The sequence below is a fragment of the Argentina silus genome (genome assembly GCF_951799395.1).
Source record: "Argentina silus genome assembly, chromosome: 6".
In the NCBI taxonomy this organism is placed as follows: Eukaryota; Metazoa; Chordata; class Actinopteri; order Argentiniformes; family Argentinidae; genus Argentina; species Argentina silus.
This window is the reverse complement of record NC_139660.1, coordinates 1637596-1662482: the sequence shown is the minus strand read 5'-3', so window position 1 is coordinate 1662482 and position 24887 is coordinate 1637596. Positions and strand designations below refer to the sequence as shown.

The window sequence follows — 24887 nt, the reverse complement described above, 5'->3', positions numbered from 1 at the left end:
GCTCACAAAGAATAAATAAGATTCTTTTTTTAAAGCAATCCCAACCAATATACTCTCAAGACATAACACAACATCAGGCTTTGTTCTACTTCACTTAGTGAGTCAAATACAAGCAGAAGTGAACTATTTCCTTCACCCCTGGGAGTCCCTGGACCTCTCTGTGATAATCACTGGTCTATACCACCCCTCAGCTGATGGTAGGTGTTATCCATGGCTGCTCTCATTATGGGCATATCACAAAATACATCTTCCATTCTCTTACCCCCCCCCCCCCCCCCCCCCACCCCCCCCCTTCTCTCTCTCTCTCTAGTCTGCTGTATATGTGATCTGTTTCCCTACCTTTTTCATGGAGCTGTAAAGAGACAAAGTCATGGTCGGGTTTAATGGTGTCTGTCCACGGTGTCAACTGTGTGTCTCTATTGTGGACAGAAACTGGCCTTGATCTCTCTCTCTCTCTCTCTCTCTCTCTGTGGGTTTTCACCTCAGCAGGGCACATGGTGGTTTGCATTCAGTATCTTCTGTTTTCAAGCCATCCCAGGACAGGATATGACCAAGACCACAAGACCACAGCCTTTTCTAAGAAGTAACACTTAGTTGACCCAGTTTAAAGATTCACGTTGAACAGAAGCTAATAGGGCTGTTGTGATCATCCTTCTGATTTCTCTCCCTCAGTAGACGATCACTTTGACAGGGAGACGATCGCAATCGCAATCCTAACCCTAACCCTAACAACTAAAAAAACAGGGTGCGTTCCAATTCTCTACCCATCACTTGTGCACTTCCTCTCTTGCATCTAAAAGGATTGGATGGGTGCAAGCATGGCTGGAGAGAGTGTCCACCGTGGTGTGTCCACCATATTCCTTACACGGGTCCATTCTTCTGAATACACGAGGGGGGCACTTCAGGAGAAGGCTAGAGAATCAGAAGGCTTTCCCCGGTTTGACAAGCCATCGCCCCACGATCATCCCCCTGTCAGTTTGGCAGCAATTAGCCCCAAACACTTTTCTTCTTCCTGTCATTTTGAGATAATTGGTAGCTCACCAGGGACAGCTGACTTTAACCAGCGTGCTCAGTATTCCATTCTGGAATTCTGGAAACAGTGGAGGTTGGTGGAGGCGGAAATTCCATTCCATTCCATCCATTACAATCCACCAGCCTCCCCTGTTGACCTAAGAAGGCCTGTCGGCCTAAACCTTGTGTGGTGGAATAAAGCACCTGGGAGCCACATATTCAGTGTGCAGGTTGTCCTTCATTGTTTGACTACTTGTTTTAGCACCTGTAATTAAAGGACGAACCATCAAGCGCCACTGGAATGAAGTCCTTGGATGAAATGCATGCATTATCTTTGGCTCATGCTTCTGAAAATGGTTTCCGAATTCACCATTTACCAATCCATGTGCGTTTGTGGCATTTCATACACCTTGAATTTCCCCGCAATGGATACCATGTAATTTCTGAGAAACATGCGTCATTAATATTTCCAGCTAAGTCGAATGTGAGAAATGTGAGAAATGCTTGTTTGACCTTGTTTCCTTGTTGCTTACATAGTGGTCTGGGTTTGGAAATGCAAGCCCTGGGTGAGTAAAATGCGTTGCTTTGTATTGAATTATTGTCACCTTTCACTACAGAGACACATCATTTCTCTAGTTACTCAGAATGAAAGGATATTTTTTACAATCTAATTAGTTAATCTAGCAATAATAGTTGTAGACAGTTGTAGATAGGGTGCTCTACAGTGGGGCTTGAATCGCTATAGACAAAACCTAACTTATTAAGGCTTGATGAGGCCTTCATTAACGCCTTTATAAGTAAGGACCTCACAATTCTTGACCACCTGACCTGTCACATCATCAACACGTCCATCAAAGCTCATCCTCAAGGCGGCTCTGCATGCACTTCCACACTCCAGACATTTAGCAACAGATGTTCACATTTGTGAACTTTAAATCCACACCACGATGCTGTGTAACGCCTAAGGAAAACGGGTGAAAAATGTTTGCAGTCATGGAGAAAACTGCATGACATTTGATTAGACTAGCCACAGACAGATAGGCCCACCTAGCTTCCCCACCCTCCCCCACCCTCCCCCACCCTCCCCTTTCACACTCGGTCCGCTGTGACATTCTTACAGGAAGGAAGAGAAGCTGCATCTGAGGTCTGTCTGAACACTCAGATGTGACATCCTCCCATCGCCTATGCCCACCCTGAACGTTTTCACACACTGTGTGTGTCTCTGTGTGTGTGTGCGCGTGTGTGCGTGTGTGTGTGTGTGTCTGTGTGTGTGTGTGTGTGTGTATGTGTGTGTGTGTACGTGTGTACGTGTGTGCGTGTCCTGAGTGCAAAATGAAGTAGCAGCAGCAGAATATTGCAATATTGCCACTGCACTTGCAAGAGGCCAAGCTTTTAAAACACATTCTCAGTAAATCATAAATCATACCGTACTCTGGATGTTATGTCAATGTGAGAATAACAGAATGTATTATGAAGTTATTCATAGTGGAAAAAATGATTTTTTTTTTTAGTCATGGAGAAAATGGATGGTTGTGGTAATTCTTTCTCTCTATTTGCATTCTTTCCGCCAGTCTGCTCACGCCATCCTACAAGCTCATTAAGGTTTCCATAGGCCTGTTCTGTTGTTGCCTACAAGGGACGTTAAACATCCACTCTTGTACAGAATCATTGGTGGGGAGGGGAAGTCTTATCCTTGTACAGAATCATTGGTGGGGAGGGGAAGTCTTATCCAGAGCCACTTGAGACAGACATCAAAAACATCAGTGTGCTTTAATAAAATACTCATTTATTAGAATAAACACTTGCATATGAATTAACCCTCTTTCCCCCCTATACATAAAATCCTTGATGTGAAGATGAATTCACATGAAATTCTTATGAACATACATTCAGACCAGCAGTGGGCGTCTCAACTCTCAGATCAACATCGTAATGCAGGTTGGGTCTCCCCGACAACCAGCATATTAGTGTTTAAGTCCTCCCCACATTGTCAATAATATCATATGACAATATCCTCTCCATTCATCTTGGAGAGGCTACATATCAAATACACAACTTACTGAAACCCACACCAATATTAATATCCCAAATAAATAGATAAATGAACGCACATTCTGTCCTTCTTTGATATTTGCCATGTCATCTACTGCAAAATAAGTACAATTGCCATTCTGCCATTGCTATTGCTATTACACATAAAAAAAAAAGGTTAAATTGATGTGGTCTGGGGTGGACCGGTGGTCTAGCACCACTGGACCCCCCACAGTGCACACAGGTGACAGCATGGGGATGAGTCTGGCCCTGCTGCCATACTCTCACTTCTCTGTCTCTGTCCAATAAAAACTGAAAAATATGAAAGTGGGACTGCCACACCCCAAAACATGTGTCTCTGGTCTAGATCTTGTAGAGCCCAAAGAAGTTGGCGTGATGGCTATGACTGATCTTGTGTGGTTGCGACACATTCACAAAGACCCAGTCCTGTTTCTGCAGCTGCAGGACGGCTCCCAGGTAACTCTCTGATGTCCAGACGCGCCCGTTCGACGTCCGGCCCGTCCCTTGCCTCAGGCTGCAGAACCCCTCTCGGTGGCCCTCCATCAGTGTGAGTGGTATCCACTTGTCCTTGTCCACTTGTCTCCTGACAAACACGGAATGAACCAACGTTTCTGTGGGGGTGCACTCCTTGGAGAGGAACTGCACCCGTGAGTAGACGTGGTAGAGTCCGGTGTCGTTGACCTGCAGACCCCCGTCCCGGTAAACCACTCCCCCCTCGGTGAACGCTCGCCCCGCCTTGGGCTCCCAAAGCAGCGTCTTCTTGGGTATCTTTTCAGCTCGCCCTGAGGGGGGGGGGGGGGGGGTGGAGAATGTAGCATTAAGGACACAACTCCTCTGGAGGAGAGGAGAGGAGAGGAGAGGAGAGGAGAGGGGAGGGGAGGGGAGGGGAGGGGAGAGGAGAGGAGAGGAGAGGAGAGGAGAGGAGAGGAGAGGAGAGGAGAGGAGAGTAGAGTAGAGTAGAGTAGAGTAGAGTAGAGTAGAGTAGAGTAGAGTAGAGTAGAGTAGAGGAGAGGAGAGGAGAGGAGAGGAGAGGAGAGGAGAGGAGAGGAGAGGAGAGGAGAGGAGAGGACCTAATTACCTAGAACATGTGCTGCTGGTCTGTTGACTGGCATCAGTCTGTGTGAATCAGGTTCTGGGACACCTGAAACAACAAGATGGCTGACATCAGTCATCATCATATCAGCTCATGGAGAGTCCATGCAAGGTCAGTACAGGTGGAGGAAATACACAAGGAGAGGAGAGGAGGGGAGAGGAAGCCACTTTAGGCTATTGAGACACCCCAAGTACGTCACAGACAGTTTGAATGCTTTCAAAAATAATCCTTCCTTCTTTCCTTCCTTGAAGAAATCACTGATCTGGCTCGACTTGATTGGTGAAAGCAATGCAGTGAAAAGCTTGCTTAGGCCAATCCAAGCATTTTAGATCAGTGATTTCAAACAGGCCAGGGACCTAGGCTGCTGTGATACTGTACGTAAAGAGTCTGCGGTGATCCACATGAAAGCAGAGGGGACGGGCGACTCACCAACTTGTTTCTGAGGACCCTCTACTTCTATGTTAATTTCCTGACAAATGAAAGAGAGAAATGTCAATGTCACACCATACACACACACACACACACGCACACAGGCACATACACACACACACGCACATACACACACACACATGCACGCACGCACACACACACACACACACACACACACACACACACACACACACACACACACACACACACACACACACACACCATGTAGATGTTTCAGGAACTGTTGTGGTGGAGGATGAGGGGTGTGAGATGATGCGCTGAGATGCATCTTACATCAGCTCTTTTCTAAAAGTGTTCTTTGAGTATGACTCAAGGACATCCTGTAGAGACAGGCCATGACCACGTGATTCCAGTCTCGGCTGAAATGTTTAAATGTCACTGTTGAGGCGATATAATGACCTGAGACGCAAAAACAACCTCACAGCATATCATCATTAACTAGTTTCCATGTATTGCCACCACTATCTGCCCCTGGCTCCCACCTCCACCTACAGTGTGTTTCTCTCCCCCTCCTTTTCCTCTGGTCAGAGTGATTCCAGAAACGTGAATTTGTAGAATTTGACTTTTTCTCTTGCAGCAATGTTGCCCTTCAGCGTACCTGATGCACTGGATGATGTATATTGCAGGGAAAACAATTCTAAACTTGGTCACTGCTACAGAATGAATACTGTGGCCCCTGGTCAGAGCATAGATTACTTATTACTTAATCTTATGATGACTGATGGATAGATGATTTACTTACTTAAACAAATGTATTTGTTGTAAATCGGTTTGGATAAAAGCGTCTGCTAAATGCCATAAATGTAAAATGTAATCCTGTGCATCTATCAAATATGCCTTTTGCAAAAGAAAAAGTTCAGTGTTTAACCACAGAGAACTGCAAAGACAGACATCAAGGAAAAAGTGAGATAGTTATTACCCCACACCACTGCTCCCTACCCCCACACCACTGCTCCCTACCCCCACACCACTGCTCCCTATCCCAGACCACTGCTCCCTACCCCAGACCACTGCTCCCTACCCCAGACCACTGCTCCCTACCCCAGACCACTGCTCCCTACCCCAGACCACTGCTCCCTACCCCAGACCACTGCTCCCTACCCCAGCCCGACCTGGATGCATGCAGCCCCCTCATCCTAACTCCTGTTCCCATTCAGGCCTCACCCCCTTCTCCCTATCCCTCTCTCCAGTCCACAAGCAATTAATCAATCAATCAATCAATCAATCAATCAAATTACATTTACAGTATATAGCGTTTTGTGACTTGAGCCCCCTCACCCTTCCACCTTTTCACCCCCCAGACCCAAACCACACTTCAGCCCCAGCCAGCCTGTCCACCCTGCCCACCCTGCCCACCCTGCCCCTCCTCCTCACCTGTCTCATCCCAGCCAGCCTGTCCACCCTGTCCACCCTGTCCACCCTGCCCACCCTGCCCCTCCTCCTCACCTGTCTCATCCCAGCCAGCCTGTCCACCCTGCCCACCCTGCCCACCCTGCCCACCCTGCCCACCCTGCCCACCCTGCCCACCCTGTCCACCCTGTCCACCCTGCCCACCCTGCCCACCCTGCCCACCCTGCCCCTCCTCCTCACCTGTCTCATCCCAGCCAGCTCCACCTGGAGCTGGTAGATCTGGTAGGCTCCCAGCCCCAGAGCAGCAAACACCAGCAGCAGCAGAACCAGCAGAGAAACAACCATGCTGGGGCTGACCCCACTGCAGCCTCTGGCCTTCCCCGGGACCCTCATCTTCTCCTGGGTATGAGAGTAGGTCCAGCAGGGCACCAGACCTGGAGGTTGAACGGCGCGCTGCGGACCACCACCACCACCACCACCACCACCACCACCACCACCACTGTCCACTACAAACCCATGAGGTAATGGATAGCTCTGGGTAGTACTCATGGTGCAGGACTTTGAGAGAGAGAGAGTGTGTGTGAAAGAGAGAGAAGGTGTGTGTGTCTCCTGTGCGCAGCAGATGTGTCTATATCTGATCTTAAAAAAAGTCTGTTCTCACGCCGTCTAACCCACAGCTGCAACACCCACTCACACACACACACACAGCCTGTGATAGGCTCACATCACACACACACACACACACAGCCTGTGATAGGCTCACGTCACCTCTCACGCCTGTCTCTCTCTCTCTCTCTCTCTCACTCCATCCTTCCATCCTCTCTTCACTCAGAGTTTCCTCAGGTTAGTGGCATGAATGACCAGTGCAAATTTCAACACGATGGTGGATAATGATCACCTCATAGGAGAGAGAAAACACACACACACATGCATGCACACTCTCTCACACACACACACACACACACACACACACACGCATGCATGCACACTCACACACACACACACACACACAGACACACACACACACACTCACACTCACACACACACACTCACACTCACACTCACACTCACACTCACACTCACACTCACACTCACACTCACACTCACACACACACACACACACACACTCACTCTCTCACTCTACATATTTAGCATGGTCTTTGCACTTGTGCATTCAGAACAGAAGTCGGAAGTGGGGGGTTTCTGCTGACCTGGTAACAACCATGTCGTCCGGGGTATGACAGGGCTGGAAAGCAACATAGAAAGACTTCTTCTGAAAACCTGTCACATGTCCGCTGTGTGTCACAGAAATCCTGCTGTCATACGGTGGAAAGTGAGAATTGTGTCAGACTAGGATTTTGTGGTGAGTGAAACGGGCCATCTGAAATCTGCAGAGAGCCTACCGCACTTTTGAGAAGCAGAGACTCAGGGATTCCTTTTCTTGCCGACATAATTCAACAACAGATCAGCAGGGCAGACCGAGAAACTGCTGCCCACCTTTACCTTGTAGTGGCGTCCTGCCAAAGACAAAGCACCTCCTCCCACAGCAGCAGTCAGCTGCTGCGCCGACTCCAATGACTGACACACCTCAACACCAAATCATGTACGGATTTCAACGTGTGGATGTTTTGTGCTTATACTCACACAGCTGTGTGTGCGTGCGTGCGTGCGTGTGTGTCGGTGTTTGTAAACAGTGATACAGTAGTTAAAATCAGCAGTTTCAGTAGCACAGACACATTTCTCAGTGGGAAGACGGAACTGCCACATGAAAAAGACGCAGTATATGAGCCAGAGTATGCTTTCATGCTGGGCTGTGAGAGAGCAGTGTGTGGTGAGTGTGTGTCAGTGTGTGTGTGTGTGTGTGTGTGTGTGTGTGTGTGTGTGTGTGTGTGGACTCCCCCCCCCTCCCCCACACCTCCCTCCTTCCTAACGCTCGCTCACCTTGTCTTACAGGAAAGCTTTGCTCTCAGAGACATACTCGCTCCTCCCCTCTGCACTCAAAGAATCATTTTCCAGTCGCATGAGGTGGCATGCCACCGCGTCATTACGACCCCCCACTCTCCTTCTCTGCTCCGTGGTTCAACATGTTTCCATCAGACAGTCGAAAGAGATACCTGCCACTAACCAGGGAAGCCCTGATGTCAGTTAGGCCTGACTAAGATAGGTACATTGCAGCAGGCTGTTGATTCAAACAGCTTCAAACCACGCAGTGGGAAGGTTGATCACCAGATGACAATCATCAGAAAAATAAATGACAAATATGGGTCTGTTCACATTGTGTTGCAATGTTCCACTGATGCTACTAAAGAACTGGTAAATGATGGTGGATCTCACCAGAGGACCTTATGAGGGACACGTGTGCAAAAAAGATAATGTGGTGCTGTGTTTGTGTACATTCTGAATGTAGGGTTGTACAGTCAATAGCTATACTGAACATTCCCTGTAATCTGTATCGAGATGCAAGGGAGATTCCTGTGAAACTAGATTTTAACTGTCACCTGTCTTCTCTCATTATTCAAACCAGCCCTTTGGCTGTGCTCACTGTCCTGTCCCTCCTCTCAAAGGGCTTCAGTTTCATTTCTCCTGGTCACTGTAGACAAGAGAGACAGGATGTGCAGCCACACAGCTCTGACAGAAAGGGCATCTCACCTTCACTTCTCTACGTCAGGCTAACGTCAGGCTAACCATAGACCATAGACCCTTCACGCTACATGAGGTTCTTACCCCAGTGCGGGATAAATGTGCCTCTGCTTCTCAGAAGTGCCGCACAAAAAGGCGGTACCCACAGCGCCTGAGCAGAGAAGCGGGTTGGGGTCTGTGTGTTGACACTGCAGTCTGAGTGACGGAGGGAGGTTTGCTGAGTCAGCACCACCAAAGCCTTCCTTGCATAACGGTGCTACTGTGGTGATGACTAATTACATAATAGAGGGTGAAGTGTTTGATGTTTGTATTGAGGGGTTGAGGTATTAGCTGTCACTCTCAGGTTGCAGTTTCTGCTCTTGCTTGCAGTCTCAAATATCAGATTTTGGTTGAAAACATATGGCTGACCTACTTTACCGAAGAGTAACCTAACTAACAGTATTTGAGAAAGTATACCAAATTGTAATTATTTTTTATTGTTATTCTGTATTTACATACAAGTGGTAGACATGCACAAAGAACCAGCGGTTCAAAACAGGTTCAAACTAATTAAACACAGACATTATCAATAAGCTCTGATAAGATAACACAGTCTTGTCATGTGTCAGAATCCTCATCTGAGGAGTAGTAACAGCCCAGTCCCAGAAGATGCCCCATCCTCTCCCCTCCTGCCCCAGGGCTGGGGGATTTCCCTGTCTTCTCTCCAGTGCAAAGGGGTCCCCCTGACTCTGTCCTCTCCTCTCCTGCCCGTGGGCTGTCTCGGCTCTGGGCTGCGATGGCTCTGCCCAGCGGGGAGCTGTGGAGGTTGGGTAGGCCAGAGAGCAGCACCCGGGCCAGGCTGTGGGTGTGAGAGGAGCCTGGCTGGACTGGTCCTCGAGACCCAGCCAGAGCCACCGCCAGTCGGGTCCGGTCAAAGGAGAGGGGCTGGTCCTGGTCGAGTGTCTCTGAAGTTGCTGGGCTGGGCCGTGTCAGGTCAGCGGCTGGACTGGGCCGAGCCTCTGATTGGCTGAAGCGTTCTTGTTTACCAAAGGCTGGCTTTTTGTCACTTCCTGTCCTCTCATCAGACAGGACGCACGACTGAAGGCTGCGTGTTTTTTTATCTACGAATGAGAGTCAAACGAGTTATTCCCCTGATGTGAAACTTCTCCTGAAGAAATGTCATTAGCGTTCTCTTTACAGAATACAAAGTGAAACAGAAACACACAACCTTTGTGTGTGAAAGTCACACCGCTAGTCTATGGTGTGACAATTCGTTATAACTGTACTTTGGTGCATGCTAACGTTGATGTTTAGTGTGCTAATGATTGTTAACCTCAGCTCTGTGAAACCTCTGGAGTTTATCAACAAAGTGTTATATTCCATTATGTTGTCTTCTATCCTGGTTTACAGTACCAGTCAAAAGTTTGGACACACCTTCTCATTCAATGTTTTTTATTTTTTTAAATTATTTTCTACATTGTAGATTAATACTGAAGACATCAAAACTATGAAGGAACACATATGGAATTATGTAGTAAACAAAAAAGTGTTAAACAAACCAGAATATAGTTTATATTTTAGATTCTTCAAAGTAGCCACCTTTTCCTTTGATGACAGCTTTGCACACTCTTGGCAAGTTTGTGTCTAAACTTTTGACTGGTGCTGTATGTTTGGTAAAACTCCCCAGAAAACCTGGTATTGTTAAGGAACAATGAAACAAGGGGAAACCCTGATAAACCGACCAGTGGTGTGAGAGTCCTGTGCGTCCGCTCTCCTCTTGTTGTACGCCCGGGGGGCGCAGGGCTGGTGCCTACAGGACGGGTCCAAGGCTCGCAGTTTGCAGCGGAAACGTTTGTATTCTTTCTCCAGGCCCTCGATGCACAGCTGGAACTCTGCGATCTTCCTCTCAGGGTAGTGGGACAGCTGTGACTGCTGTTAAAGAAGAAGATTATCACCCATGACAACATTTGTTCTAATCTCTGGCCGTTAGCGTGCCGGACTGATTGATGATTTATCATTGTGCACGTACAGTACCAGTCAAAAGTTTGGACGCGCCTTCTCATTCAATGGTTTTTCTTTATTATTTTCTACATTATAGATTAATATTGAGGACATCAAAACTATGAAGGAACACATATGGAATTATGTAGTAAACAAAAAAGTGTTAAACAAACCAGAATATGTTTTATATTTTAGATTCTTCAAAGTAGCCACTTTTTGCTTTGATGACAGCTTTGCACACTCTTGGCAAGGTGTGTCCAGACTTTTGACTGGTACTGTAGGCCTACGTTGAAATCCCTTTTCAGCCTCTTTTCAGCCATGAGGGGACAGTCTGAGAGGGGCTTGGGCCGTTAATTTACTCGTACACGAAATCTGCAAACTCTACTACGGGTCAAAGGTGTGCACCTACCTGTAGATAATACTCTATTTCACTCTTGATGCTCGGAATCCACTTTTTCACAGCGGAGGCAGAATTAAGTGTTGACTGAGAAGAATAGATGAGTGTCAGAAGAGGACATCTGTGAGAACGAGAACAAATACCATCCACGTACTGTACCCATCAGACGATTACTCACAAGTTTCGGCCTACGCACGACATCTTTGATGCGTCCTTCTGGAACAGAAAGAAATACGGTAAAGGTGGATTAGCCAAATCACGGTGAGCCATGTTATGTGAACTAGAATAATACATTATTGCAGGTAATTTCACCTCTTCTGCCGAATGCCCTATTTGACTAATTTCCACCTAAAAAACCAGACCCAAACTAAACTGCTTATAACATTAGAAATATGACGATCAGATGCAAAAGCAGGATGCCATTTGATAGGGAACAACTCGAAGTTGTGTGTGGATATGCTCAGATCATAGTTCAGAATAACATACTACACATGACAAGGAGATAAAGTAAAACATAATGAAATGAATACTCAAATGAAAGCAGAATTTGGTTTAAGAGGTATCATCAGAGGTTCCCCAAATGTACTACTGCTATGCGAGCAATGACGTCTACAGACACGTCTATGGTCCAGGGGGAGTGGCAGCAGACGTGTGGATGGTGCCAGCTGCTCGGTGTGTACGACCACCACAGCCGTGCGGATACCACGCTTGCTGTTTAGCTAGGCGGTTGTTAGCTTAGCAATCTGCATTTGAGTGCAATGCAGCAGTCCGTTTTTTTTTTTATGGATAGTTGTGCAACTGACAGTAAAAGAGTCGAGACATATTGAACACGCTGAAATGGCGATCTATTGCCACTTGCCCTCTCGTTCTTTTTGGAGCCACAGCCGGTTCAACTTCCCCAGTTGTTTCTCCTCGTTCCTGGCCATCTCTGCGTCACCAGCGTCACATGGCTCCCCTCCGTCACGTGACACTGGAGTGGGACCATAAAGGGCCGCTAGGAGGTAACCTCTCTCTCTCTCTCTCTCTCTCTCTCTCTCTCTCTCTCTCTCTCTCTCTCTCTCTCTCTCTCTCTCTCTCTCTCTCTCTCTCTCTCTCTCTCTCTCTCTCTCTCTCTCTCTCTCTCTCTCTCTCTCTCTCTCTCTCTCTCTCTCTCTCTCTCTCTCTCTCTCTCTCTCTCTCTCTCTCTCTCTCTCACTCCCACTCCCCACCATCTCTCTCTCTCTCTTTCCCTCGTAACCCTAAAGACCTCTTCATCCCCACTACCCCCCTGTAGTAACCCTAACCCTAAAGACCTCTTCATCCCCACTACCCCCCTGTACTAACCCTAACCCTAAAGACCTCTTCATCCCCACTACCCCCCTGTACTAACCCTAACCCTAAAGACCTCTTCATCCCCACTACCCCCCTGTACTAACCCTAACCCTAACCCTAAAGACCTCTTCATCCCCACTACCCCCCTGTACTAACCCTAACCCTAAAGACCTCTTCATCCCCACTACCCCCCTGTACTAACCCTAACCCTAATCCTAAAGACCTCTTCATCCCCACTACCCCCCTGTGCAAGTTTTGTGACTGCCTATGGCCCCTGGTCCTAGCATAGATTTGTTTTTCTTATGATGACTGATAGATAGCTGATTCACTTACTTAAACAAATGTATTTGTTGTAAGTCGCTTTTCATAAAGGCGTCTGCTAAATGCCATAAATGTAAATGTAAATGTAAATCTATTTTCAACATGTAACCATGTTAGATTAGTTCACTACAGTTCACCTTTTGATATAAAAGATGGTCTTTGACTTAGATGTGGACTAAACCAAGAGAAACATGAATGGACACTCAGAGTTATGGTCCTTATTTTGATCCAGTTCCTTCTATTCACATCTGTGCCGTGTATCGGTGTAAACTGCAGATAGACTTGAATGGCTTGATGTTTGACGCCACCTTGTGGTGTGGATGAGAAAACACAACTTTAATCGGTTATCATTGAGATTCATGGTCTTTTACTCTAATGTTTAATGCAGAGTGTTTTAAGCTAAGTAAAAGAAAATGCACAAATTTGCAAGACAGTCTCTTTTGCCATCCTCCCTTGCTTACAGTAATCATTGATCCAGTATGATTTGGGTATATCGTACCCATAGTTGGTGAACGCTGTGGTCTAATCAATCCATGTTATTGTGATTCCACACACCAGGTTCCCCAGGTATAAACAACTGGCTGAATAAAAGTTAAGGCCAAGATACAGCAGACACGACACCCCTGAAGGACAGGGAGTACACAGCCACTTTCCACGACTCTATTTGATCAGCAGCATCTTTCTCTTCAGGAGGGTGGCAATGTCCTCGTGTCTCTGTGTGTCCCCACTCTCGGCCACCTGCAGTGGGGTCTTCCTCACATTATTATTGGCCTGCAGGTTGGCCCGCTCCCCCTGTCCCCCCTGTCCCCCCTGTCCCCAGCCCAACAGCCTCTTCACTGCCCCCTGGTGGCCGCCGCGAGCAGCGCAGTGCAGCGGTGTGTCTTTGCTGTTATCCAGAGCGTTGATGTTAGCCCCGCTCCTCAGGAGCAGCTCGACCACATCGCCGTGCCCTCTCTCACAGGCCCCGTGGAGCGGCGTTTTCCTCCACGCGTTCCTCTCATCCACGCCCTTGTTCTTCATGGAGGCTAGGAGAGCAGCGGCCGCCGTTGCGTGCCCATTGGCTGCGGCGTAGTGAAGAGGGGTGGAGCCGTCCATGTCTTTAGCCCCTCCCCTTGCCTTGCGACCCAATAGCATTGCCACGGCGTCTGCCCGTCCCTCCATGGCAGCGAGGTGCAGGGGAGCCCTCTTCTCCTTGTCGGTGGTGTTGGGGTCTGCTCCGGCCGACAGGAGCAGCCCCACCACGGAGCCCTCTCCCTGGGTAGAGGCTGCCCAGTGCAGGGCTGTCCTCCCCTGCTTGTCCCTGGTCTCTGTGTCCGCCTGGTTCTGGAGGAGCTGGGTCACTGTCTCTGCGTGGCCCTGCTGGCTGGCTATGTGCAGGGGTGTCAGGCCCTCCTGGGTGGCTGCATTCACCTGAGAGGAGGAAAGGGAGGTGTCTTAGACCGGGCCTAACCCTAACCCTAACCCTAACCCCAGTGGTAATTTGAGAAGGACCAATGGCGAAACGTGTTATGCTTCATAACCTTTACTTAAAAGGTACAACATGTGCAGGGGCAGGAGCGAACCAGAGCAGTTCCGCTTGGCAGCAGGGGTCATTACAGGAACACTGACATGGCATAAGGTGAAAGGTGAAAGGTCATAGGATAAGACCATAAAAGAATAATACACATATTCTCATACATTATACATTACTACATTACTATGTGTTCAATATGAATACTGTACACACAAATATTGACCGACTGTTTTAGGCGATACAAATACAATTTGCTTGATTGGCGGATTGATTAATTAATTAATTGATTGATTGATTGTTGATTGAGGAGTTAGGTCTGTACATCTCATCATGATGGCACAGGAGCTTGACAATAAAACATTTAGAAAGTAGTGAAGGGGTTAGGGTTAGGGTTAGGGTTGGGGTTAGGGTTAGGGTTAGGGTTGGGGTTAGGGTTAGGGTTGGGGTTAGGGTTAGGGCTAGGGCTAGGGTTAGGGTTAGGGTTAGGGGTCTTAGGAGAGTTAAGGTCTGATCATTGTTTACTGCTCCACCATCTTTGATAAAGTAACACAACAACAATGTTTCAGCCAACATGGCCTCCATCAGGTTTCAGCCAACATGGCCTCCATCAGGAGACTGATGGAGGCCCTAACCCTAACCCTAACCCTAACCCTGACCACTGACACCTCTGCATTCACCTGAGCCCCAGCCTGAACCAGCAGCCCCACTAACGTAGACCGGTTGTGCTGGGCAGCCACATGCAGAGGGGTGTGGGCTTTATGCCCGGAGGTGTTGGGGTCCAAGCCCTTCTCCAGGAGCATCTGTGCGATGGACCCACTCCCGCTCTGGACAGCCAGGTGCAGGGCAGAGGAGAGGTTCTGCAGGGTGGCATCCACACGGGCCTGTTTGGCAGCCAGCGCTCTGAATAATGTCAACAATGGCAATTTACCTTTGATGATCTATACACATTCATGTACTGTACACAACAAGGCACTTTCCCAGCATTATATAAATGTCAGTCAAAAAGTGATTTAGATGACCTTTAAAGCATTGTGACTGCCTATGGCCCCTGGTCCGAGCATTGATTACATTGTCTTATGAAGACTGATGGATAGATGATTCACTTATACAAATGTATTTGTTGTAAGCTGCTTTGGAAAAAAGGCGTCTTCTAAATGCCATAAATGTAAAATGTAAATGTAAAGTAACCGTTTTACACTTCATACATAGTACTTTACATTGTAGCTAACAACAACAAAATGCCCTCTTGCTGAATCAGATGTGTTCAGTTTTCACAGTTATGTCTGGCGGCTACCTGAACGTCTCGGTGTGTCCCAGCTCAGCAGAGAGCAGCAGGGCGGTGTACCCCTGCTTGTCACACAGGTTCACATCAGCCCCGCTGTCTATCAGCGCGGTCACGATCCCATCCTGGTTCTTCTTCACAGCGGAGAAGAGAGCAGAACCCAGAGCATCTACATGGAGAGCCCCTCGGCCGTACCCTGAGGATTAAACATCTTATTCACGTCCACAGATGGGAGACATTGCCCTATACTACACACGAGAGAGAGGGGACCATGGTGAACTGATCATATTACCATGCCTTTGTTTATTTGCATATATGTTTTATCTGTTTGTAAACCACTTTGTAACCCTGTTTTAAAAAGGTGCTATATAAATAGAGTTTATTATTGTTATTATTATTAGTAGTAGTACATACCAAGCAGCAGATGCAGTATGGACCCACGGTTCAGCTCGATGGCTGCGTCTATGACCGCATGGTCAACCTTGGCCCCCGCCTTGAGGAGGGCGGTTGTGGTCTTCTCACAGCCGCGGCTGGCCGCGTGGAACAGGGCTGTTCTCTTACGGTTATCCAAGGCATCCACGGGGGCCCCACTCTGCAGAAGGATCTCAGCCAGCTTCCAGTCACCCTCCCTGGCTGCAGTGTGGAGGAAAGAGCCCTCGGACTGGGTCTGGTTCTTAGAGAGCCTGGTGTCTTCTTCCACGAGGGCTCTGACTGCCCTCAGGTGGCTGTTTTTCACTGCCAGGTGGAGGGCGGTCTTGGACTGTTTATCCAGGGAGTAGATGGGGGCCCCGGCCTTTATGAGGGCCCTGACCGCCTCGGTGTGGCCCCTGAGGGGCCCCATATATGTATATATGTATATATGTTTATGTATATATGTTTATGTATCTATGTTTATTTATCTATGTTTATGTATATATGTATATATGTATCTATGTTTATGTATATATGTATATATGTATATATGTATATATGTATCTATGTATCTATGTATATATGTATCTATGTTTATGTATATATGTTTATGTATATATGTATCTATGTTTATGTATATATGTTTATGTATATATGTATCTATGTATATATGTATCTATGTTTATGTATATATGTTTATGTATATATGTATCTATGTTTATGTATATATGTATCTATGTTTATGTATATATGTATATATGTTTATGTATATATGTATCTATGTTTATGTATCTATGTTTATGTATCTATGTATCTATGTTTATGTATATATGTTTATGTATATATGTTTATGTATATATGTATCTATGTTTATGTATATATGTATCTATGTTTATGTATCTATGTTTATGTATCTATGTATCTATGTTTATGTATATATGTATATAAGACTATATCATCGTAGGAAGCAGTTTGTAAACATGTTCAGTCTAGACAGGTGGAGCCTCAGATGACCCCTGACCTCAGACGACCCCTGACCTCAGACGACCCCTCACCTCTCTGCGTTTGATGGCCTCCCTCAACAGGCCCACCACGTCTTCTCCCTCACAGTCTGTGGCCTTGAAGCCCTTCGTCCACGTCAGCAGGATGCCCTGAACACACACAGTATCTGTCACACACTCACACACACACACACACACACACACACACACACACACACACACACACACACACACACACACACACACACACACACACAGACACACACAGATACACACACACAGACACACACACACAGACACACACACACACACACACACACGCACACACACACAGACAGAGAGGATGTAGAGGCTCACGGCGTCCAGGCTGGTCTGTCTGCAGGGGAAGGAGAAGGTGAAACCCAGAGGAAGACGAGTGTTCTTCATCCCCATGTAGTCCAGGAAGTCTGAGATACACTGAACGATGTGGTCAAACAGCTGGACCACAACACAGGAAGACCATGTTACATAAACAACAACAACAACATCAACATCAACAACAACAACATCAACAACAACATCAACATCAACAACATCAACAACAACAACATCAACAACATCAACATCAACAACAACAACATCAACAACATCAACATCAACAACATCAACAACAACAACATCAACATCAACATCAACATCAACAACAACAACAACATCAACAACATCCTCCACGGAGGAGGAGCTCGATGATTGACAGCTGCCCGTGTTCCGCCGCCACGTGTAACAGCGCCTCATTGGAGGAATTGACTGCGTTGACGTCAGTGTCTTTTAACATCTCCTCCAATAGCGAGAGCTCTCCTGTCACAGCGGCATCGAATATACTTCCTGGTTTCGGTTTCGGGGCTGTTTTGGGCGCCACTGTTTGCGCCTCCTTGCTAACGGCGGTCTCCTCTTTCCTGACTTTCCTCTTTTCTTCCTCGTTTCTCTGCTTTTTGCCGCTTTGAGTCGTCATTGTTTTGGCCATTTTCTGATCGGTGATGTCACACATGCTTTTATCCAATCCCTGCTCCTCATCTTTCTCCGACAGGTACCCAATCAGCTGTCTCCGACCGTCACGTACCCTGGTGTTCACATGGCCCACGTAGGCCTTGATTCGCTGGTACAGCTCCGGTTCTGTCAGCATCAGACAGGGGTGGAAGAACTTCCGACACGCCCTTTCACCTCTAGAGACCAGGATGTCCAAGACCCTGGAGTTCTGCTGCTCACGCGTTCTGATGGTCGTCATGACAACAGATCTCTGATGGGCCTGGATGAGCCCCTCCCTGACCAGGAGATCCAGGAGATCCTCCGTGTGTGAGATCCCAGTGACCAGATCCCTCCTCTTGGCCCGGACCACGTCCACGGCGTACGGATTGGTGGAGAGGCCTGACGATCCTGGAACATCCTGGAACGTTTTGGTGAACATTTTCATGACGCTGTTTACGTTACAAAAATGAAGGTTCACTGAATGTGTGTCTGATCTCTGAACATTCATAAGCGCTCATCAAACCACTGCACTGACAGGCAGCATTGTGTGTGTGTGTGTGTGTACATCGTTTCAACTCTTAGTGAAACTTCTCCCCCTAGCAACCAGGTACATAGAGATGGCAGGTAGACCCCGCCTTTGCTTTACTGGCCTTTGTTTGACCATGTGCACTTACACTAACCTGCTCATTAGTGGTTCACTATTGGATTACACAACTTGAAGTGTTTTCTGTCTGTGTGTGGTTCATGATTCAGACAGAGGAGCGTTTTGTACCCCTCTAGAGTGTATTAAGAGAGCTGTGTTAAGCTGACTGTTCCTCTTCTGTGTTTACAGTGTGCAACTCGGCCAACAGCAAACTGGTGATAACAGCAAAGGTATTTGCAAACTGGGTACTGTTAACATGATAGCAGCAGGGTGTGTGTGTGTGTGTGTGTATGTATGTATGTGTGTGTGTGTGTGTGTGTGTGTGTGCGTGCGTGCGTGCGTGTGTGCGTGCGTGCGTGCGTGTGTGTGTGTGTGTGTGTGTGTGTGTGTGTGTGTGTGAAATTCACACTTTTCCCAGAACTAAATGAAGGTCGTAACCACAAACCACTTTCTGAGCTAAGCATAGCATGTAGCATAGCATCTCCCTGTCAACTTTCAGCAGTGAAAGTCTGCATTTAGTCTTTGAATTTCAGGTGAAGACTGTTAATTGAATGATAATAATAATATAAGCAACATAACATAATAAATAAATTGAATGCACTTTTTTTTTTTTATAAAGATAATTCTGCACTCTGCTTTTCCTTATGTGTATTTTATACACATCAAAGAGGGTTTGTTACTGTCTCGGTAAACAAGTCTTCACTCTTTGTCTTTACCAAAACACCTTGAAGGACGAGTGACTGGCAGGGTGCTTGCTTGTGCTTATTCAAGCGTTCATGCAGCATCCAGTCGGCCAGAAGATTAGAGGGCCGATTCACTTCCCGTAAAACACGCCTACTATCTGCCAAGATGACGTACGTCTTCCGACCGTTCTCTATCCTTATATGGTCAAGAAGGTGCCGGCTTTCCGGTATGAGCTCATGTTTCACCCAAGTTTGGGCAATCAGATCAAAGCAGATTTGCGCAGTGATTAAAAAATCTGACTGAGACACTGACCCAGTTCCATATTGTGTAAAATGATAACAATTACAATGCTCGTGTATGAAATTAGAATGCAGCCTCAATGTACCTCCATAAGACTATTTCAGTTGTTTTTACAATAACACCTGCCCTCTATTTTCAAAAGACTGAGTGTTAACCTAATTTATCTAAAGTCTGTTTTGGCACCCACATATTTTGTATTTAATGATAGGAAAAGGTCGGATGGAATCTGGTGTTCCAGATTCCAGATATTTCACGGCAGGTCCCGATTAAATATTGTTGATATTCTAATCAATTACGTCGTCCTACTGTTGTGAAGTAAACAAGTGTTTTCCCTGGGCTCGCTTTTGTCCCAGACGGGGTCTTTATCTTTACTGTAATGAAGTGAACAGCTCGACTGTAGGGAGACCTCGATGTTCCATGGGCAATGTCGCCCTCTCGTGGATCTTCACTAGTAATTACAGCTATGCTGTTCAGAGGTGCCAATCGTGTTATCCACAGAGTGTATTAGATTTTATGTACAGATTCATACCGATAACATTCATACTGATAACATAGCTCATTGTGTTTGCTGAGTAGCTGAGCCTACGGTTGAGTAGAAAGTATGTTTAAAAAAAGTGATCATGGAGTTATGATCATAAACACAGTTTGTTGGTTGGTTATGTTTTAAGAATGCCTTTAGGTTAATGCAATTAATGTTTTTTTTATTTTGTTTTAAGATTTTAGATAGATTTTTATATTGTTTTTTACTCAGTTTTTATGTTGGTTAATATCTTAAACGTGTTGTAATTTCAAGGGATCCCATTCTGACCAGAAATCTGTTGAATTCCTACTGCATGATTTTCATCAACTCTTCCCCACTGGGATAGGCACTTGCATTCATACAACCATGAAAATGAAATTACCATGCCAATGTCAAATCACACCATTACTTAGCCTTTGTATTTCCATCAGTTAGGTATGTGTGTTTTATGAAAACCTCCTGACAGGGGTAATTTTTCCCCCCAATTGTGTTTGTTTGTTTGTGAGTCTGGACTCCCCTCCAGGGACTCTGGTGTCAGGTCTGTTTATTCTGCGCGTCGTCCTGGACAGTGATCATGTTTGTGGTGAGTTGTATGATGCAATAGGAAGTCTCAACATGTCAACATGACAACCAACAGTTCCAGAACCTGGTTTCCACGGTTTCCACTATCCACACACTCCGACCCACTACACAAAACTTTAACAAATTTATGTCGTCATTGTGGTTTTTAGATGTTTACCACCACAAGTTAGAACAATATAGGAGTGCGTCAGCCAAGGTCATAAGCCCTGGAGACTGGTGAATGTAGGCCACTTCAGTGTTAGGGTGTGTATGTGTGTGTGTGTGGGAGGTGTATAGCGTTACGTTTACCTTGTGAGATGGGCTAACTCAAGTGGTCTGAAGCATTGGGTAGCCAACTCAAGTTGCACTCCAATTTTCAGTCTTGGCCTGCTCTACCTCTCTGCTCTAGAGGGAGCTGAGCCCAGGACTGAAACACAATCACCAGGCCAGGATCAATAAGGTACTCATGTCATTTACCTTGAGGTTCTGGCTGCTCCAACATGCTGCAACATGTTTCATTGTGAAAGACTTTTTCTCTTTCTCTTTCTTTCTCTCTCTCTCTCTCTCACACACACACACACAATTGTTTTCATTTATAGATAGTTTATTACATTTCTTAAATATCGATTCAATTCTGAAGTGCTCAGAAAACAAACATAAAAAATTATACTGTATTTGTTATTACAAATGGTAAACTTAAGTACTCCATGTTGATCTTATATACACATAACAATGAGTGAAACCCCATTAAGCAACTTTAGAAAAAAAACAAGTAACTCTTGAAGCTTTTCTAACTTAAGGAACAATTTAATACAATTAAGAAAGAGAGAAAAAAAAGTACAATGTAATTCAGAAGTCAGGCAGCTTTTGTAAAAGGTTTTCAGCCTTTTAGAATAGGCTACACGCCCTCCTTTGGCGCCAAGGCAGCAAGAGTGTCTATTTCAGGTTCTTTTTTTATCCTCTAATACTGAATTCCGATGGTCAGGTCCATGCACAACTTGGTCTACTCAACAAAAGTTTAGTCTCTCATGTCCAGTCATGAAAACAGCACGAAACACAACAACATCCGTGTCCTGTTTGTTGCCGTTTATCCCTCTCCGGTCAGCGGCGCACTTCTCTTACGCTCTCTGTCCCGGGCCCAACTCGGGTGCGCGCCACCGGAGAGCGCAAGGCACCCGGTCAGAGACAGAGACAGCCCAGTCCTGCCAGTCTCGTCCTGTATCGTCCTACACCCTGCCAAGGTCTGGAGATACAGCCCAGTCTTTAACGATGTGTCCTTTTCGTTCCAATCTCTGTCTTTCTCCTCAAAATGGTTCCCCTTCTCAGAATGTTTGGAGTTGTTGCGTCAGCATGAGCTGGCAGCCGCTGTTAACGTGGTTCATCACCTTCTGCTTCAGCTGAGCCACCTGTTCCCGCAGCATGTTGGCGGTAGATGACAGATCCGAGTTCTGCGACTTCAGGTTCTTCACTTTGTCCTCCAGCCGAGAGATCCTCTCCAGCTTCCTCTTCCGGCATTTGGAAGCCGCGACGCGGTTCCTCATTCGCTTCCTCTCCGCCTTGATGCGCTCCTGGTTCTCCATGTCTATCGGGGAGAGAGGAGGGGTGTCACCCGGCATCTCCGGGACGGTCTGAGGCTCCTCTTTGAGCGCCGAGAGCCGGGGGTGTGGCGCGGACGGATGTCGGTAGACGGGGAGCTGCGGCGGGGCGACGGGGAAAGTCATAGCTGGGGCTGAAGTGGTGTAACTCGGGGTGGCGTTGGTGCTGATAGTCGGGTTAAAAGTGTTCAGGTCCTCGTAGACGGGTGAATCAGAGCGCATGGTTACGTTGTTGTTATAAACGGTACCCGCCACGGATGAAACAGGTGGCAGCGTGGTATTGACGCTGGTCGCCGGGGCTGAGGTGACACTGACATGGGGTATGTTGGGGAAGTGTTGGTGATGGAGCTCCGCCAGAGCACGGACGAAGCCCTCCGCGAATCCCTCCTGCTCGTCGGTGACATTCTTCGGACACAGAAACTGTGTCGGAGTCGGTGTGGTGGTGATCATGCCGTTGCTGGACTGGATAATGAGTCGCTCCAGCTCCGGGGAGGCTAGTTTGAGGAGCCCCACGTCTGGAGAGGTGAGGATGTCACTGGCTTTAGCCCGGAGGTGAGGCTTCAGGGTCCCCGTGGGGTCGGCGAGGTTCAGTGTCATGTTGTGTTTCAGCGCTTTGGGGTTGTATCCATAAGCCGCATTTTCATGCTGAGAAAAAGCGTTCATCGAGTCGTCATAAAAAGTAGTTTCCATCTTGGTAGACATAGAAGAGAAACCGACAAACTCGGATTCAAATGTCTCTTGCACTCAAGAGCCGTTTTCCCTTCTTCTTTCAGTTATCTGGGTTAAACTGACACAAAAGTGCAGCTTTTACCCCGCAGGACCGAGGCGAGGAGTTTCTCTGGAATAGCTGTGTATCCCGATGCACGCAAACTTCAGAACTCGTATGAGCACTCCTTGAAAGAACACTCGATTTCTTTTCTGTTTTATAGCGACGGTCTTGAGTCGGGCTGCTGGATGTGTTGTTCAGAGTTGTTATTTTTGCTCTGTCCAGAGTTCTCTTCAGTGAAACGCTCAGTGCTCTCTGTCTTTGTAGATGAACAGCACACTTGTGTCCCTCTGGCTCCGTGTGTATACTCTGAGCTTTCCAGCGTGGAGGCAAACCTTATCTGCTACGCTGCTTCTCTAAAAATAGCAATGATGTCATGCCCGGACTCTCCCATTGGCTGGAGGCGATTCAAGGGGGCGTCGCCTCATTTTCAGATAAGGCACGTTGCCTTGACGACCCACCCAGAAGATTCTTACTCTCGCAGTGGCTGATGGGATGAGGTAATGCTGGAAGGCGAGGAGCGCGGTGCACTGTGGGATGACGTATTGTTTTTGAATATCTGGTTACCCGCTTAGCGTTTACTGACAGTGGCGGGATAGCCTGTACTGTAAATCCATTCTATATCGAGTTATGGTAGTTCTCCACTCGTAGAGAGGCTGATATGTTGTATACATGTTGTTCCAATAAATGCATCATAGTAATGGTGATCTTGTGTGGTGTTTTGCGGATTTAAAAACATCCCCATACGTTTAGAATAGAATGATTATGTGTCTCATTTGAGTTATGTTCATCTCTAGATGTACGTTGTCACAAATGGACAGTCAAAGTTCATTGTATTGTGCAGTATTATATGATATGATATATTACATTATATTATATTATATTATGTTTTATTATATTTTATTCTATGGATGGGAGGGGTGAGTGGTACCTACAAGGTAACCCTGGCACAGAGTCGTACCCCACACAGAGCCACCTGGACTCTCCACTTCTGCGCCAGGAGAGTGCAAACACACACACGCACACGCACACGCACACACACACACACACACACACACACACACACACACACAGACATAATCCCCGCTTACACCTGTGGAAAATCGCCATCTATAAGGGTATAACTTTACAGAGATGTTAATAAGGATACGCTTTTCATCCCACACCCATACGCAGTGGGTGGTGTGTGTGTGTGTGTGTGTGTGTGTGTGTGTGTGTGTGTGTGTGTGTGTGTGTGTGTGTGTGTGTGTCGGGGGTTGTCATGTAGCCTGTCCTAGGGCGCGGTGGGAACTCAACGGTGGTCTTCGTCTGTGGTGGGTCCTATGGAAACACGCACACACACACACACGCACACGCACACGCACACACACACACACACACACACACACACACACACACACACACACACACACACACAGACCCATACCCCAAGTCATTATATGCTGAGACAGTAATAAAAACAGGATACCTGACCAGGGTATTCCACTGTCACAGACTGTTATTTACCTAGACACCTATTAAACCTATTAAAACACATGGATTACATAGAGGGTTACTGGTGACCACAGGTAATGGTGGCCGACCCCTTCAGCAGGGCTCTCGCTGTGCTCCTTGGAGGGCGGCCTGTTTTAAAAGCAGCTTTCAGGGCTCCTGGGCTTCAGTCTTCAGTCAGCAACATCTCATGGAGCCACAGTCATGTATGTCTTGGCCACTGGTCTGCGTATATTTAGATATCATTTACTAATTCTAAACACGCTTTGATTCCATGTTCCTGCTGTTGGTTAAACTGTTCTGAAAGCAAAGAAAATTATTTTCAACCCATTGGTGATGTACAGTCTTAGTCGTCCGTTCAGACCAAACATATGTTGTTATTATTCTGTCGAAACTATAATCCATCCTATGGACATAATCCATTAATCTCGAGGCCATGACCCCTCCATAACTATAATAATGTAACTGTAATTTCTATAATATACAGTACTACACTCACCGAGCACTGTA

At 46.8% G+C, this 24887-nt stretch overlaps 4 protein-coding genes across 4 annotated transcripts; all 4 read right to left on the bottom strand.

Annotated features, from left to right (window-relative positions):
* Nucleotides 1–2834: 2834 nt before the first annotated feature.
* On the bottom strand, nucleotides 2835–6505 carry faslg (Fas ligand (TNF superfamily, member 6); the record flags this gene model as incomplete). Its single annotated transcript, XM_083671518.1, has 4 exons — nucleotides 2835–3845; nucleotides 4142–4204; nucleotides 4586–4694; nucleotides 5981–6505. The coding sequence occupies 4 exons, from the start codon at nucleotides 6503–6505 to the stop codon at nucleotides 3406–3408; spliced, it is 1137 nt and encodes a 378-aa protein (XP_083527644.1). The 3' UTR covers nucleotides 2835–3405.
* Nucleotides 6506–9070: 2565 nt separating this feature from the next.
* Nucleotides 9071–11909, bottom strand: LOC310805449 (uncharacterized protein). The gene is made up of 5 exons (XM_083671146.1): nucleotides 11833–11909; nucleotides 11152–11189; nucleotides 10986–11060; nucleotides 10318–10507; nucleotides 9071–9696 (listed from the first exon to the last, which is right to left on the bottom strand). The coding sequence occupies exons 1-5, from the start codon at nucleotides 11897–11899 to the stop codon at nucleotides 9194–9196; spliced, it is 873 nt and encodes a 290-aa protein (XP_083527272.1). The 5' UTR covers nucleotides 11900–11909; the 3' UTR covers nucleotides 9071–9193.
* Nucleotides 11910–13265: 1356 nt separating this feature from the next.
* caiap (CARD- and ANK-containing Inflammasome Adaptor Protein) lies at nucleotides 13266–18262 on the bottom strand (the record flags this gene model as incomplete). The annotated part of the gene is made up of 5 exons (XM_083671517.1): nucleotides 13266–14015; nucleotides 14775–15018; nucleotides 15413–15596; nucleotides 15815–16227; nucleotides 17547–18262. The coding sequence occupies 5 exons, from the start codon at nucleotides 18260–18262 to the stop codon at nucleotides 13266–13268; spliced, it is 2307 nt and encodes a 768-aa protein (XP_083527643.1).
* A 2855-nt stretch (nucleotides 18263–21117) lies between these two features.
* jun (Jun proto-oncogene, AP-1 transcription factor subunit) lies at nucleotides 21118–23181 on the bottom strand. The gene has a single exon (XM_083671001.1). It carries the CDS (start codon nucleotides 22820–22822, stop codon nucleotides 21848–21850), a length of 975 nt encoding a protein of 324 aa, XP_083527127.1. The 5' UTR covers nucleotides 22823–23181; the 3' UTR covers nucleotides 21118–21847.
* Nucleotides 23182–24887: the final 1706 nt, after the last annotated feature.

What these genes read in the sequence shown, in the direction of transcription:
- LOC310805449 (XM_083671146.1), bottom strand. Translation starts at nt 11,899, where the DNA reads ATGGCCAGGAACGAGGAGAAACAACTGGGGAAGTTGAACCGGCTGTGG. An exon ending in TCGTGCGTAGGCCGAAACTT is followed by an intron (nt 11,061 to 11,151) that starts GTGAGTAATCGT and finishes TATTCTTCTCAG; the next exon opens with TCAACACTTAATTCTGCCTC. An exon ending in AAATAGAGTATTATCTACAG is followed by an intron (nt 10,508 to 10,985) that starts GTAGGTGCACAC and finishes CTTCTTTAACAG; the next exon opens with CAGTCACAGCTGTCCCACTA.
- jun (XM_083671001.1), bottom strand. Translation starts at nt 22,822, where the DNA reads ATGTCTACCAAGATGGAAACTACTTTTTATGACGACTCGATGAACGCT.